Consider the following 14,782-nt stretch of genomic DNA (forward strand, 5'->3'; position numbering starts at 1 on the left):
GGGCACTAAATTTCGTGGTTTTGGTCAAAACCGCAATTTCGTGGGGATATGAATCCGTGGATTTCTACTTTTGAACATAAAATGAATGGGAATTTTACTTGTTCGTTGGGATTAAATTTCGTGGATTGACTCAACCACGAAATCCACAAAAATTAGTCCCCCACGAATATTAATGATTTCACAGTATAATATTTTAAAGTAATATGTTTGAATTAAAGGTTTACTTACAAGAATCACTTGGATCACAGGAAGCTACTGATTATCAGTCAATTTTTATCACTCAAATCTTTTATCTGTACTACCCTATGACCCACTGTTTACAGACAGTCTGGTCACTGTTGTCAGACAAACAGTCTTTGACCCATTATTGAGAAGTATCTCCGAACCACTGTTAACAAATACAGTGGAACCTGCTTTAGCAGTCACCTGTATTAAGCATCCACTTGCTTAAAGCAGTCAGTCTGCTTAACTTTCCAACGTGACCTTATTTCTATTTTAAACTGGTCTTAACCTGCTGGTGACAAGTGATTCTGCCTTTGCGACCAGTGTAGATCAAGAACAGCCTGCACGTCTGTGCAGGCTGATCATGCTCTGCACTGTTCGCTATTCAGTCAGTAAATTTTCATTGAACTCCCCTTCGAATAATATATGGTACTGCCTAAATTGAATGATGTACCAGTCCATTTCAGAAATTTAGCAGGGTAAAGGTTAAACAGCCACCAGCATTAAGACTGTATTGTCACTCCACTGGTTGACTGCTTAACACCGGCTTGGCTGTAGTCAATAACTGCCGACAGACAAAAAACTTACTAACTGCCGCCGAAATTTGCTAACTCTCTTTCTGTCCCACACTACCACTCGCTAACCAAACAGCCAAACAGGAACTGAGCTATTTGTGCAATCTCATTTCACTCATAAATTAGCAATGCATTTTTATTCAGTACAGCATAACAATATGTAAGAGGGATGTACTTACTCGCTATTTTCAAATCTTGAACACCTATGCACTGGGACTTTTATTACATTGTATTGTGTAGATATGTAGATTGCCATCTGAAATTAAACATGTATAACAGAATTTTCATAGTGAAGCACAATTGCATATATGTCATGAACAAAGAATTAACACAGAAGTTGAAATTTCTATACACATTTGTAAGCTGTCCCTATCAATTTTACAGAAATAAGCTAAAAACAGTTTGGTAAAAAGTTATTCTGTAAATGAATAACATCTTCTGCTACAAATATAATTTACAGTCTTTTGAACTGTAGAATTATGTTTTACATGTATTTTGTAAATGTACATCAAAGTTTGATTCAACGTTCTGTATCTTGCCACCTATAAGATCAATACCAAATTTCTGTAAAATCTATCATACCGAAAACAAGAGATCACAGAGTGATCTTGGCGCCCACCAATGTGCCGTTTTTGAGTGTTCCAAATTTCAAGACTTACTGACTAGCTCAAGGTCAAATTTCATTTCCGTACACAACACTGTGCATGTGGTCCAAATTCGAAAGCTGTAGCTTGAGAAATGTGAAAGTAGGTCACTAGATCAATCTTAAGGTCAAAGTTTAATTCGGTACACAAAACTATGCAAGTGGTCCAAATTTGAAGGCTGTAGCTTGAGAAATGTGAAAGTAGGTCACTAAGTCAAAATCAAGGTCAAACTTCACTTCAGAAACAAATCTATGCATGTAGTCCAAAATTGAAGCCTGTACCTTCAAAAATGTGAAAGTAGGTCACTAGGTCAATGTAAAGGTCAAAGTTTGTTTTGGTACACAATCCTATTCATGTGGTCTAAATTTGAAGCCTGTAGCTACAGAAATGTGAAAGTAGGTCACTAGGTCAATCTTAAGGTCAAAGTTCATTTCGGCACACAAAACTACGCAAGTGGTCCAAATTTGAAGGCTGTAGCTTGAGAAATGTGAAAGTAGGTCACTAGGTCAATGTAAAGGTCAAAGTTTGTTTCGGTACACAAAACCATGCATGTGGTCTAAATTTGAAGCCTGTAGCTACAGAAATGTGAAATTAGGTCACTAGGTCAATCTTAAGGTCAAAGTTCATTTCGGTACACGTAACTATGCAAGTGGTCCAAATTTGAAGGCTGTAGCTTGAGAAATGTGAAAGTAGGTCACTAGGTCAAAATCAAGGTCAAATTTTATTTTGGAATACAGAACTATGCATGTGGTCCAAATTTGAAGCCTGTACCTTCAAAAATGTGAAAGTCACTAGGTCAATGTAAAGGTTAAAGTTTGTTTCGGTACATAAAACCATGCATGTGGTCCAAATTTGAAGGCTGTAGCTTGAGAAATGTGAAAGTAGGTCACTGGGTCAAAATCAATGTCAAATTTCATTTCGGAACACGAAATTATGCATGTGGTCCAAATTTGAAGCCTGTACCTTCAAAAATGTGAAAGTAGGTCACTAGGTCAATGTCAAGGTCAAAGTTTATATCAGTGCACAAAACTATGCATGTGGTCCAAATTTGAAGGTTGTAGCTACAGAAATGTGAAAGTAGGTCACAAGGTCAAAATCAAGGTCAACTCATGTCAAGGTTCATCTTGCCACTCAAAACCATACATGTGGTCCAAATTTGAATGTTGTAGGTTATTGACAAGAAGTTTTTAAAAGCTTTTCCCTATATAAGTCTATATGAACCATGTGACCCCAGGGCGGGGCCATATTTGACCCTAGGGGATAATTTTAACAAACTTGGTAGAGAACCACCAGGCGATGCTACATTACAATATCAAAGCCCTAGGCTTTGTGGTTTGGACAAGAAGATTTTCAAAGTTTTTCCCTATATAAGTCTATGTAAACCATGTGACCCCCGGGGCGGGGCCATATTTGACCCTAGGGGGATAATTTGAACAATCTTAGTAGAAGACCACTAGATGATGTCACATACAAAATATCAAAGCCCTAGGCCCTGTGGTTTTGGACAAGAGGTTTTTCAAAGTTTTTCCCTATATAAGTCTATATAAACCATGTGACCCCCGGGCGGGGCCATATTAGACCCCAGGGAAATAATTTCAATCATCTTGGTAGAGGACCACTAGATGATGCTTCATACCAAATATCAAAGCCCTAGGCTCTGTGGTTTTGGCCAAGAAGGTTTTCAAAGTTTTTCCCTATATAAATCTATGTAAATTATAGAAATAAACAAAGGGCCATAACTTACTAAAAATTTGTTGAACCATTCTGATTTTCAGGGGGACACAACTAGGGTACCAATACATCATTCTGACAAAGTTTGGTCAAAATCCCCCTGGTAGTTTCTGAGGAGATGCGATAACGAGAAATTGTTAACGGAAGGACAGATGGACGGACGAAAGGACGCCGGACCACGGACGCAGAGTGATTTGAATAGCCCACCATCTGATGATGGTGGGCTAATAAAATATAAGTTGAGGTAAATGTACCCGATATTTGTAATTTTAGTTTAAAACAAAAACATAACAAGATTTTAAACAAGGCATGACTCACTTCCTCAGGTGAGATTCTCATTGCCTTCACTGGTTTATGGTCTCCATTTGGCACTATTTTAATCTCTTCAATCAGACACGTTTCATTTGATTTTGGAGACAATAATGTCGTCAGTTTCCGTATTTTGCCATCTGCTGTCGCAACAAAGACAACTTTATATTGACCCTGCTTTCCTTTGACATTGTCAACCACTACATGTGTCCATCTACAAAATAACAAAATTAGGTCACTTAAAAAAAGGTTCATGAAATTATTTAAGAGATACAGCTGTTATTAACCTTTGCACATCCTGTATGAATTTAAAAAATATATACAGTTTGTTTACCACACTCTATCAGTGCTTCCTAGACTTCTAACTTAAGTAACACACCTTTGGATATGCTAATGTAGCATATGAATGCTAGTGTGGAGTGAAAAGTAGAACACTACACTGTAATATGGAACACTAGTGTGGAATAAGGAACTTGAGTGATGAATATAGAGAAAATTTGTTTACTACACTCAATCTCTGCTTCCTGGACTTTTGGCTAGTACATACCTTTGAAAGTGCAAGTGTGGAATATTGAACACTATAGAGGAATATGGAATGTCAGTGTGGAATAAGAGGAACACTAGTGATGAATATAGAAATAATAGAGATATATATGGAATGCAAGGGTAAATAAAGAACAATAGTGTTAGTGTGGAATTTGGAATACAAGTGTAAATAAGAATAACTACAATGGAATAAGGAACACAAGTGTGAAATATGGAAAACATGTTTGAATAAGGAACACTAGCGTTGAATATGGATCACCAGTCTGGAATGTGGAAGACCAGTGTGGAATATGGAATACATGTTTGAATAAGGAACATTAGAGTTGAATATGGGTTACCAGAGTGGAATATGGTTCACCAGTGCGGAATTCGAAACACACTAGAATACTGAATACCTATGCTGAATATGGAATACATACATGAAAAGGAACACTATTGTGAAATAATCACTGGTGTGAAATAGAGAATAAGAAACAGCAGACAGATTTTATTTTCTGGCACTGTACTCAATTTCTTGATGACATCCTTTATACTTGTCAGACAATGATTTGACATGTTTATATCTTACTGACACAATATTTTATGTTTCTTACCTCTCATTATCTGCATGAACGAAAGGAAATAATGACTCTGGTTGGACAGCATCATCCATCATCTGGTACCTAGACTCATCCATCGTGTGTTTGTCATTGGAGCGTTTACTCTGATCCTTCTTTTCTGGACACTGAATTGCAAAATAAGAGTGCCCATAAAGTTTGTATGCTTTTTTTAAGAGTATTAAACCTTTACCCTGCTATATTTCTAAAATGGACTGGTCTATCATTCAATATGGGCAGTGTCATTTATTATTCGAAGGGGTGTTCAGTGAAAATTTTCTGACTGCAGAGCGAACAGTGCAAACCAAGATATGCAAGCTGATCTGATCTGCACTGGTCGCAAAGGCTTTATAACTTGCCGCCAGCTGGCTAAAGGTTTAGTGACATATGTCAGTCAATCTTAGAAGTGATCCTGGATTTATTATTAGTATGAAATTGTTCTCCAGAAGCAAGCGACAACTTCCCCAAAGTGGGTGGACTGTAAATGGATGTTGCTTTCAGTCAATAATCATAGGTGACAAATGCTTTGCCTGATTTTAAAACACCGGAGGTTGTGAGCTAACTTAAGGTGGGCTCAGAAAATCTCTACAGCTAAAGCCTTTCCATAAAATTAAAGTTACTTCATTTTATAATTCTCTTAAACTCTCCATATCAACCACTACAGGTTTTCAGGTGGTGTAGACTTTCGTTCTTTAATTAACCTGCATCAACAGTAACTATAAGAACAATACAGACGTACCTGTGTTAGTGGTTTCTGACCATTGTCAGGTTGCTCATGTCGCTCCCATGCTGACCTTGGACTTTCTTGGTACTTGAAAGGACCCGCAAATGATTTTTCTAATGCTTTGATATTATATACACAAACTGCTGACCCAGCTATACTGTTCCTGCAATGTGATAGGGTTAACAAAATTAATATGCAAGTAAATGTTGCAATATCTACACATCAAAATATACAAGCAAGTCTGAATTTCATCTCTCAAAAAGAAATACTTAATGTCAGAATTCACCTAAAAGTAAAATATGGCATCAAAGTGAATTAAAATTTAAATATCAGATTCTTTAGTACTGTAAAATCATAAATATTCATCAGGTACACCACTTGTCTCCATGGATTTCATGGTTAAGTCTCAAAGAATCAAATCATAGAATTCCCATTTATTTATCTACTTGTACAAGACTCGGTAACTATTGCTATGGTGTAAATGTATTTTTCATTTACATCAGTGTATTCATTATGAGATAAATGTAGTTGTATTCGATATGAGATAAATGTATTTTTCATTTACATAAGTGTATTCAATATGAGATAAATGTATTTTTATTTTTACACTGGTGCATTAGATATGGCATAAACGCATATTTCACTTACACTGATGTATTTAATATGGCATAATTTTATTTTACACTTGTGTTTTTACTATCACTGGTGTATTAAATAATATCATAAATGTATTTTTACTTACATTGGTGTATTGAATACAGCATAAAGGTATTTTTCAGTGCCGTCTTCAAGCAGGAAGGTTCCTTGTATTTCATCATAATAGAATGGATATTGTCCTGGCAGTGAACAGTTTAACCGAGACTTGAAATATGTTGTCCATATGTTCTCAAATATACCTCCCTGATCGCTCTTACATAATCGTGCAACTCTTGAATAAATACGCTGAAATAAAACAGTAAAATGCATTAACGCCAATTCTTATATAATGCTGAATATGATATTTTCTAGGGGGGGGGGGAAAAAAAAAAGAACTTTTTATGTCTAAATTCTTAATATATTACTTAGAATCACTTGTCTGTATATAATCTTATTCATTGTTGCAATCGAAAACCAATTTGGGTGACTCCTCCAAAAGACTGATTATAAGTTAGAGGATAGTGCAAGGATACAGGAGACACTCCAATTCCTGAAGCTTTCCTGGTTCTTTAGTGTACCAGTTGTAAAGCCCCATACATGGGACATTCACCCAATGTACTGACAGTCACTCTGTTTGGCTCCCTTAGTAGATATGCCAGTTTGGTGTTATTCATGTATTTACAAGTGGAGACGGAAAAACCGGTAACAAACTTTACTTTTATAATAGGTGAATATTTTTTGGCTAGAGATCTGAAGCAAGTGATTAAGATAATCAGATTTAAGGAATGATGAAAGACCTAACTTCTCCTTCATCTGGCATAATGTACACTTGAGAGAAATTAGATTTTGAAAAAGATGAAAATATTATTTCAGATAATCTTTGGCATGCAAATATATTTCAAAATTAATTTCTGATATTTCTGATCTATTTATGTAATAATATTAAAATACAAAGATAACAGAAATGTCTGAATCTTATTTTGCATCTGCAGTATCTGTTAAAATGTTAAAATATTTCATTGCACCAATAAGAAATTCTTCAAAGACAATAAAATAAAGTGTGAAAGAGATTTCCACCGACATAAATTACCGATATTACAACAAAATGTACTTTAAAACTGGAGTACAAGAGATACGTTTCCATTAAAGAAATATTGACAGTAGGTGTAGCCCAAACTTACTTTTCCACAATTAATATATTCAACAGCAACTTCTCGGAAGAAAAAGTAGACAAGATCTCCAATTTCATAAGATGACACAAAATCTGGCTCTGAAATACAAGAAAGCAATTATGCTTTCCTTATTCATTTGAGCCACACCATGAGAAAATCAACATAGTGCATTTGCCACCAGCATGGATCCAGACCAGCCTGCGCATCCGCTCAGTCTGGTCTAGATCCATGCTGTTCAATTTCAAAGCCTATTGCAATTAGAGATACTGTTTGCAAACAGCATCAATCCTGACCAGACTGTGTGGATGTGCAGGCTGGTCTGGATCCATGCTGGCAGCAAATACACTATGTTGGTTTTCTCATGGCGTGGCTCATTTATTCTCTTAATACTATGACAACAGTATGTAATAGTAATAAACAGGCAGTATTTTGGTACAAATTCAAGTATTTCCAAAAGTCATATTAAACAAAATAAATGTGAATTGTGCATGTAGAGTTCTAACTGTCAGCTACGTCTGGAGCATTAAGATTCTTGAAATTTAAGAAAATCCTGTAAGAAGGAAAAGACATTACCCCTGTACAAAATATTCAAAGAAAACCACTAGATCTTGAAATTATTCAATTTCATTTGAATTCCTGTACATAAAAAACAGATTTTAGTATTTTGTTTCTTAACCCAAACCATAAATAATTCCCGTAGAATACCAAAAATCATAATTCAGTTTAACTAGGCCTATAATATTTATTAAGTCTGTTTAAAAATCAAGCTAAATTTCATCTGTTTTACATCAAAATTTTACAGTTTGATCCATGCATTGTCTTACTTTTGACCAGTTTGACAAAAATAAGAAGGCAAGACTCTTTACAGGAAAGTGGGGTTAGAGCTTTTTATACAACTTTACCATTAAGCCATTTTGAGTTGGCCTGCGCTGTTCTAAGCTCCTTTGACTTAGGTCCATTGCTTCTGTATATAGCCGGGTCCCTATCTCCAGTCCCGATGTTTGTGGCCCCATAAATGTCGCCATCAGTTGTGATAATGGTAGTGGAATTTTGACCAGGGTCATGGGGACTCTTCCCCACTCCAGAGCTTGCTTCAATAATTCTGGACAGATTATTTGCCTGGAAAGTAAAAAAGGAACCTTTTACAAATGATTATCAAAAGTTTTTATACTGGTCTACTTTATATACCATTTTACAACAAACTAAGATAACGAAGACTTATATAAACTATATAAGAATTTTAGGGGATTTTACAGTACTTACAACTTGGAAAAAAAAATAAGGACAACTTTCCATGCTGAATGAGAAGTAATTATTCAACTTTTTTTCAATTAAAAAAAAAACAACAACAACAAAATACATGTAAAACTCAACTCTGAATACTTTATGCATTTCATTGTTGAGCTTTTGTACAAAAGATTTGACCCAGACAAATTGACATACAAAAACATACTGAACCTAATACCTTAATGACCTGACATAAAGTGGAATATAGCCATGCCTCACAAATCCTGCTATGACATAAATTAATCCTTTCATTGGATTTAAGGACTTAGGTATAAAGGTGGAGATTTGGAGGATCAGCATAAGGTCAATTACAAATGAAGCTCTGGTCTTGTGGATAAAGCACTGGCTGCTCAACCAAGGTTGCTGGTTTTTTCCAGCATCTGTTATAAAATAACCTTAGCTTTTCTTCATAACAAGATTTAAGATAACAATCACACAAAAATTAAACTACTGTGAATCAGTTAATATTGTGGGCATGAAAGTTTGTAGTTTTTCAAAAACAGCTATTTTTTAGGATACGTAGACTGTTTAGAGATGTAAAGTCACAAGTCTACAGAAATTACATTTCACTTACATTTTCATATTTCTAAGGCTAGGATCTATTCACTGATTTCAACATTTGAACAAAAAAAATGAATGGGAATTTGCTTACTCACCGGTACTGAGTTTTGCTGAGTCTCAACTGCAAAATCCACAAAATCTAGAGCTGCTTTTGAGAAAAGTGCATGTCTCCCACAACTACCTAATCATTTAGTGATTAAAAGTGGTGTGGTGGTTCCAATCAGTAATTTTTGGTAGGTCTGGTTGGTTTGGCTGAGTGGTTCTGATCAGTAATTTTTGGTAGGTCTGGTTGGTTTGGCTGAGTGGTTCTGATTAGTAATTTTTGGTAGGTCTGGTTGGTTTGGCTGAGTGGTTCTGATCAGTAATTTTTGGTAGGTCTGGTTGGTTTGGCTGAGTGGTTCTGATTAGTAATTTTTGGTAGGTCTGGTTGGTTTGGCTAGTAATTTTTGGTAGGTCTGGTTGGTTTGGCTGAGTGGTTCTGATTAGTAATTTTTGGTAGGTCTGGTTGGTTTGGCTAGTAATTTTTGGTAGGTCTGGTTGGTTTGGCTGAGTGGTTCTGATCAGTAATTTTTGGTAGGTCTGGTTGGTTTGGCTGAGTGGTTCTGATCAGTAATTTTTGGTAGGTCTGGTTGTTTTGGCTGAGTGGTTCTGATTAGTAATTTTTGGTAGGTCTGGTTGGTTTGGCTGAGTGGTTCTGATCAGTAATTTTTGGTAGGTCTGGTTGGTTTGGCTAGTAATTTTTGGTAGGTCTGGTTGGTTTGGCTGAGTGGTTCTGATTAGTAATTTTTGGTAGGTCTGGTTGGTTTGGCTAGCAATTTTTGGTAGGTCTGGTTGGTTTGGCTGAGTGGTTCTGATCGGTAATTTTTGGTAGGTCTGGTTGGTTTGGCTGAGTGGTTCTGATCAGTAATTTTTGGTAGGTCTGGTTGGTTTGGCTGAGTGGTTCTGATCAGTAATTTTTGGTAGGTCTGGTTGGTTTGGCTGAGTGGTTCTGATCAGTAATTTTTGGTAGGTCTGGTTGGTTTGGCTGAGTGGTTCTGATCAGTAATTTTTGGTAGGTCTGGTTGGTTTGGCTGAGTGGTTCTGATCAGTAATTTTTGGTAGGTCTGATTGGTTTGGCTGAGTGGTTCTGATTAGTATTTTTTGGTAGGTCTGGTTGGTTTGGATGAGTGGTTCTGATCAGTAATTTTTGGTAGGTCTGGTTGGTTTGGCTGAGTGGTTCTGATTAGTATTTTTTGGTAGGTCTGGTTGGTTTGGCTAGTAATTTTTGGTAGGTCTGGTTGGTTTGGCTGAGTGGTTCTGATCAGTAATTTTTGGTAGGTCTGGTTGGTTTGGCTAGTAATTTTTGGTAGGTCTGGTTGGCTTGGCCGAGTGGTTCTGATCAGTAATTTTTGGTAGGTCTGGTTGGTTTGGCTAGTAATTTTTGGTAGGTCTGGTTGGTTTGGCTGAGTGGTTCTGATCAGTAATTTTTGGTAGGTCTGGTTGGTTTGGCTAGTAATTTTTGGTAGGTCTGGTTGGTTTGGCTGAGTGGTTCTGATCAGTAATTTTTGGTAGGTCTGGTTGTTTTGGCTGAGTGGTTCTGATTAGTAATTTTTGGTAGGTCTGGTTGGTTTGGCTGAGTGGTTCTGATCAGTAATTTTTGGTAGGTCTGGTTGGTTTGGCTAGTAATTTTTGGTAGGTCTGGTTGGTTTGGATGAGTGGTTCTGATCAGTAATTTTTGGTAGGTCTGGTTGGTTTGGCTGAGTGGTTCTGATCAGTAATTTTTGGTAGGTCTGGTTGTTTTGGCTGAGTGGTTCTGATTAGTAATTTTTGGTAGGTCTGGTTGGTTTGGCTGAGTGGTTCTGATCAGTAATTTTTGGTAGGTCTGGTTGGTTTGGCTGAGTGGTTCTGATCAGTAATTGTTGGTAGGTCTGGTTGGTTTGGATGAGTGGTTCTGATTAGTAATTTTGGTAGGTCTGGTTGGTTTGGATGAGTGGTTCTGATCAGTAATTTTTGGTAGGTCTGGTTGGTTTGGCTGAGTGGTTCTGATCAGTAATTTTTGGTAGGTCTGGTTGGTTTGGCTGAGTGGTTCTGATTAGTAATTTTTGGTAGGTCTGGTTGGTTTGGATGAGTGGTTCTGATCAGTAATTTTTGGTAGGTCTGGTTGGTTTGGCTGAGTGGTTCTGATCAGTAATTTTTGGTAGGTCTGGTTGGTTTGGCTGAGTGGTTCTGATCAGTAATTTTTGGTAGGTCTGGTTGGTTTGGATGAGTGGTTCTGATCAGTAATTCAAGGGCCATAATTCAAAAGTGCCTGGGCCGATTTGGCTCATTATCGAACTTGGCCGAGGAGTTATGGCCAAAAACATTTTGTTCAAGTTTGGTGAAGATCGGATGATAACTGTTCCACCTAGAGTGTGAACAAGATTTGTGACAGACACACAGACAGGAGTAAATCAATATGTCTTCCACAACACTGTGTGGTGGGAGACATAACTAGTCCCATCATAATTATTTATAATTCTACAGTATATCTAAAAGCTTACCGGTCTCCACTGACAAATAGGTGAGAAAGCATTGGTCCCACATACAAACACAGCATTGTCAAACTCCGAGGTTGAGTCTGTTTTCGTATAATTATGTAGCAGTAGAACTCTGATGTAATTGTGACAGGAACTCTGAAAATACAGTCATTCAATTGTGAAGTAAGTCACTTTCACAGAAACTCTATGAAAGAATATTCTAATAAAACATTTGGTATCGTCAATGACCAGTTTTTTCCCTCTGAATTTTATAAATTTAAGAAAAGGTGTATGTGGACTAGAATATTTAACATCATTGATTACCCCTTGAATACATAGCATATGGAAGTTTTCCTGCTCTAATCTATACAACTTCAAACTAAAAGGCTATAAAAGTTTTAACTCCAACCAGGGTTACTACTGTGTGAATCCTCATATGACGTCTGGGCCTGAATGCCTCAACATTTTAAGTCTAAAACTTTGACTTCGAAATGCTACAGTTGCTTTTTTTCCCTACATTTGTAAATTTTGTACAAATTTTAATGACACTTGGCATGAATATATGGCGTATATTACAACAAAAAGCTATGTAAAGTTACAGCTATATATTTCTACTACAAAGGAAGTTACTGCAATTTGAATTTATAGAGAATAAAAGTCTGAAGTCAAAATTTCAGACCTTAAACATTGATGAATACAAGCACTAATAAGAGGTTAATATACAGCTTGGATGTGCCTTCTTGCCATAATGGCACACCTAGTGTCATAATTGCCCGAGGGCTTTAGGTGTGCCATTAGAAGGTACAGCCAACCGTTTATTGACCTTTTTATTATATACCTTAGCTTCATATTCATCTTGGTATTTTCATTTTACATACTTTTTCTACAAACTTATGGGACCTAAGCATCATTTGTATTGCTTTTTTCATCAACAGTGGCATGAATATTTGACAATCGATCTGAAAATAAATCAGCACCCTTTGGCCCACCATAATGACGTTGCTACATGACGTCAAAGTCAAAACATGCTGACATTCCGGTTACCTGGGACCATTATGATTATGGCGCGTTAGGCGCACTGCGACATTATGGATTCGTCAACAAAGGCAATAATGACTGTTTTTAACGCGTTTTTGGTTACTATTTATAGTAACGTATATAATAATGGGTTTTCACAGAAAGAGTGATTCTAATCATAAACTTAGGTACCTCTGATTGTCCTTTGTCTATACATGACTTCTGATGTTCTGCACGGAATTCTGCATATTCCAGAAGATCTAGGTTATCCAGTGATAAACGGAATATACTGTCCCGAGCCCCGACAAGCAACTGGTCATTTTCTTTGTCGAGAGTAAGCTGTGTGAAGCCGATTAAGTTTTCATGATTAAATATTGATGCTTGTTCTGTCAGTTCTGAAAATACAAGTGAACAGGAAATGTAACTCACTTATATAATACAACTGAAGAATCTACTAGTTACTTCCCTTACATAAAAAAAATCCACTATGGAAAAATCTGCATTACTTGTTAGACAAGAGATCACAGAGTGATCTTGGCGCCCACCAATGTGCCATTTTTGAGAATTCCAAAATTTTAAGACTTATTGACTAGCTCAAGGTCAAATTTCATTTCCGTACAAAACACTGTGCATGTGGTCAATATTCGAAACCTGTAGCTTGAGAAATGTGAAAGTAGGTCACTATATCAATTTCAAGGGCAAAGTTCTTTGTACACAAAACTATGCATGTGCATCAAATTTGAAGGCTGTAATTTGATAAATTTGAAAGTAGGTCACTAGGTCAATCTTAAGGTCAAAGTTTATTTTGGTACACAAAACTATGCAAGTGGTCCAAATTTGAAGGCTGAAGCTTTAGAAATGTGAAAGTAGGTCACTAGGTCAAAACCAAGGTCAAATTACACTTCAGAATACAAATCTATACATGTGGTCCAAATTTAAAGCCTGTATATTCAAAAATGTGAAAGTAGGTCACTAGGTCAATGTCAAGGTCAAAGTTTGCTTCGGTACACAATCCTATGCATGTACGTCTAAATTTGAAGCCTGTACCTACAGAAATGTGAAAGTAGGTCACTAGATCAATCTTAAGGTCAAAGTTTATTTCGGTACACAAAACTATGCAAGAGGTCCAAATTTGATGGCTGTAGCTCGAGAAATGTGAAAGTAGGTAACTAGGTCAAAATCAAGGTCAAATTTTAGTTTGGAACACAGAACTATGCATGTGGTCCAAATTTGAGGCCTGTATCTTCAATCATGTGAAAGTAGGTCACTAGGTCAATGTAAAGGTCAGTTTGTTTCGGTACACAAAATTATGCATGTGGTCCAAATTTGAAGGCTGTAGCTTGAGAAATGTGAAAGTAGGTTACTAGGTCAAAATGAAGGTCAAATTTCATTTTGGAACACAAAACTATGCATGTGGTCCAAATTTGAAGGCTGTAGCTCGGGAAATGTGAAAGTAGGTCACTAGGTCAAAATCAAGGTCAAATTTTATTTCGGAACACAGAACTATGCATGTGGTTAAAATTTGAAGCCTGTACCTTCAAAAATGTGAAAGTAGGTCACTAGGTCAATATCAAGGTCAAAGTTTTTTTCAGTGCACAAAACTATGCATGTGGTCCAAATTTGAAGGCTGTAGCTACAGAAATGTGAAAGTAGGTCACTAGGTCAAAATCAAGGTCAACTCGTGTCAAGGTTCATCTTGCCACTCAAAACCATACAGGTGGTCCAAACTTGAATGTTGTAGGTTATTGACAAGAAGATTTTAAAAGCTTTTCCCTATACAAGTCTATATGAACCATGTGACCCCCCAGGGCGGGGCCATAATTGACCCTAGGGGATGATTTGAACAAACTTGGTAGAGAACCACTAGATGATGCTACATTACAAATGCCAAAGCCCTAGGCTTTGTGGTTTGGACAAGAAGATTTTCAAAGTTTTTCCCTATATAAGTCTATGTAAACAATGTGACCCCCGGGGCGGGGCCATATTTGACCCTAGGGGAATAATTTGAACAATCTTAGTAGAAGACCACTAGATAATGTCGCATACAAAATACCAAAGCCCTAGGCCCTGTGTTTTTGAATAAGAGGTTTTTCAAAGTTTTTCCCTATATAAGTCTATATAAACCATGTGACCCCCGGGGCGGGGCCATATTAGACCCCAGGGAAATAATTTGAATCATTTTGGTAGAGGACCACTAGATGATGTTTCATACCAAATATCAAAGCTCTAGGCTCTGTGGTTTTGGACAAGAAGATTTTCAAGTTTTT

General features: G+C 36.7%; 1 protein-coding gene across 6 annotated transcripts in view; it reads right to left on the reverse strand.

The window, feature by feature from the left end:
* Positions 1–14,782, reverse strand: part of LOC123560920 (semaphorin-5A-like) — a 113,762-nt gene that overhangs the window by 24,154 nt on the left and 74,826 nt on the right. For all 6 annotated transcript variants that reach the window (XM_053552337.1, XM_053552338.1, XM_053552336.1 and 3 more), the window contains 9 exons: positions 12,708–12,910; positions 11,523–11,654; positions 8,058–8,274; positions 7,165–7,253; positions 6,090–6,289; positions 5,363–5,510; positions 4,621–4,751; positions 3,491–3,695; positions 977–1,053 (listed from right to left, as the gene is read on the reverse strand). In XM_053552337.1, the coding sequence (XP_053408312.1) occupies positions 977–1,053; positions 3,491–3,695; positions 4,621–4,751; positions 5,363–5,510; positions 6,090–6,289; positions 7,165–7,253; positions 8,058–8,274; positions 11,523–11,654; positions 12,708–12,910 (1,402 nt within the window). The remainder of the gene's footprint in view (positions 1–976; positions 1,054–3,490; positions 3,696–4,620; positions 4,752–5,362; positions 5,511–6,089; positions 6,290–7,164; positions 7,254–8,057; positions 8,275–11,522; positions 11,655–12,707; positions 12,911–14,782) is intronic.

This window comes from Mercenaria mercenaria, chromosome 10, assembly GCF_021730395.1.
Source record: "Mercenaria mercenaria strain notata chromosome 10, MADL_Memer_1, whole genome shotgun sequence".
NCBI classification, from domain to species: Eukaryota; Metazoa; Mollusca; class Bivalvia; order Venerida; family Veneridae; genus Mercenaria; species Mercenaria mercenaria.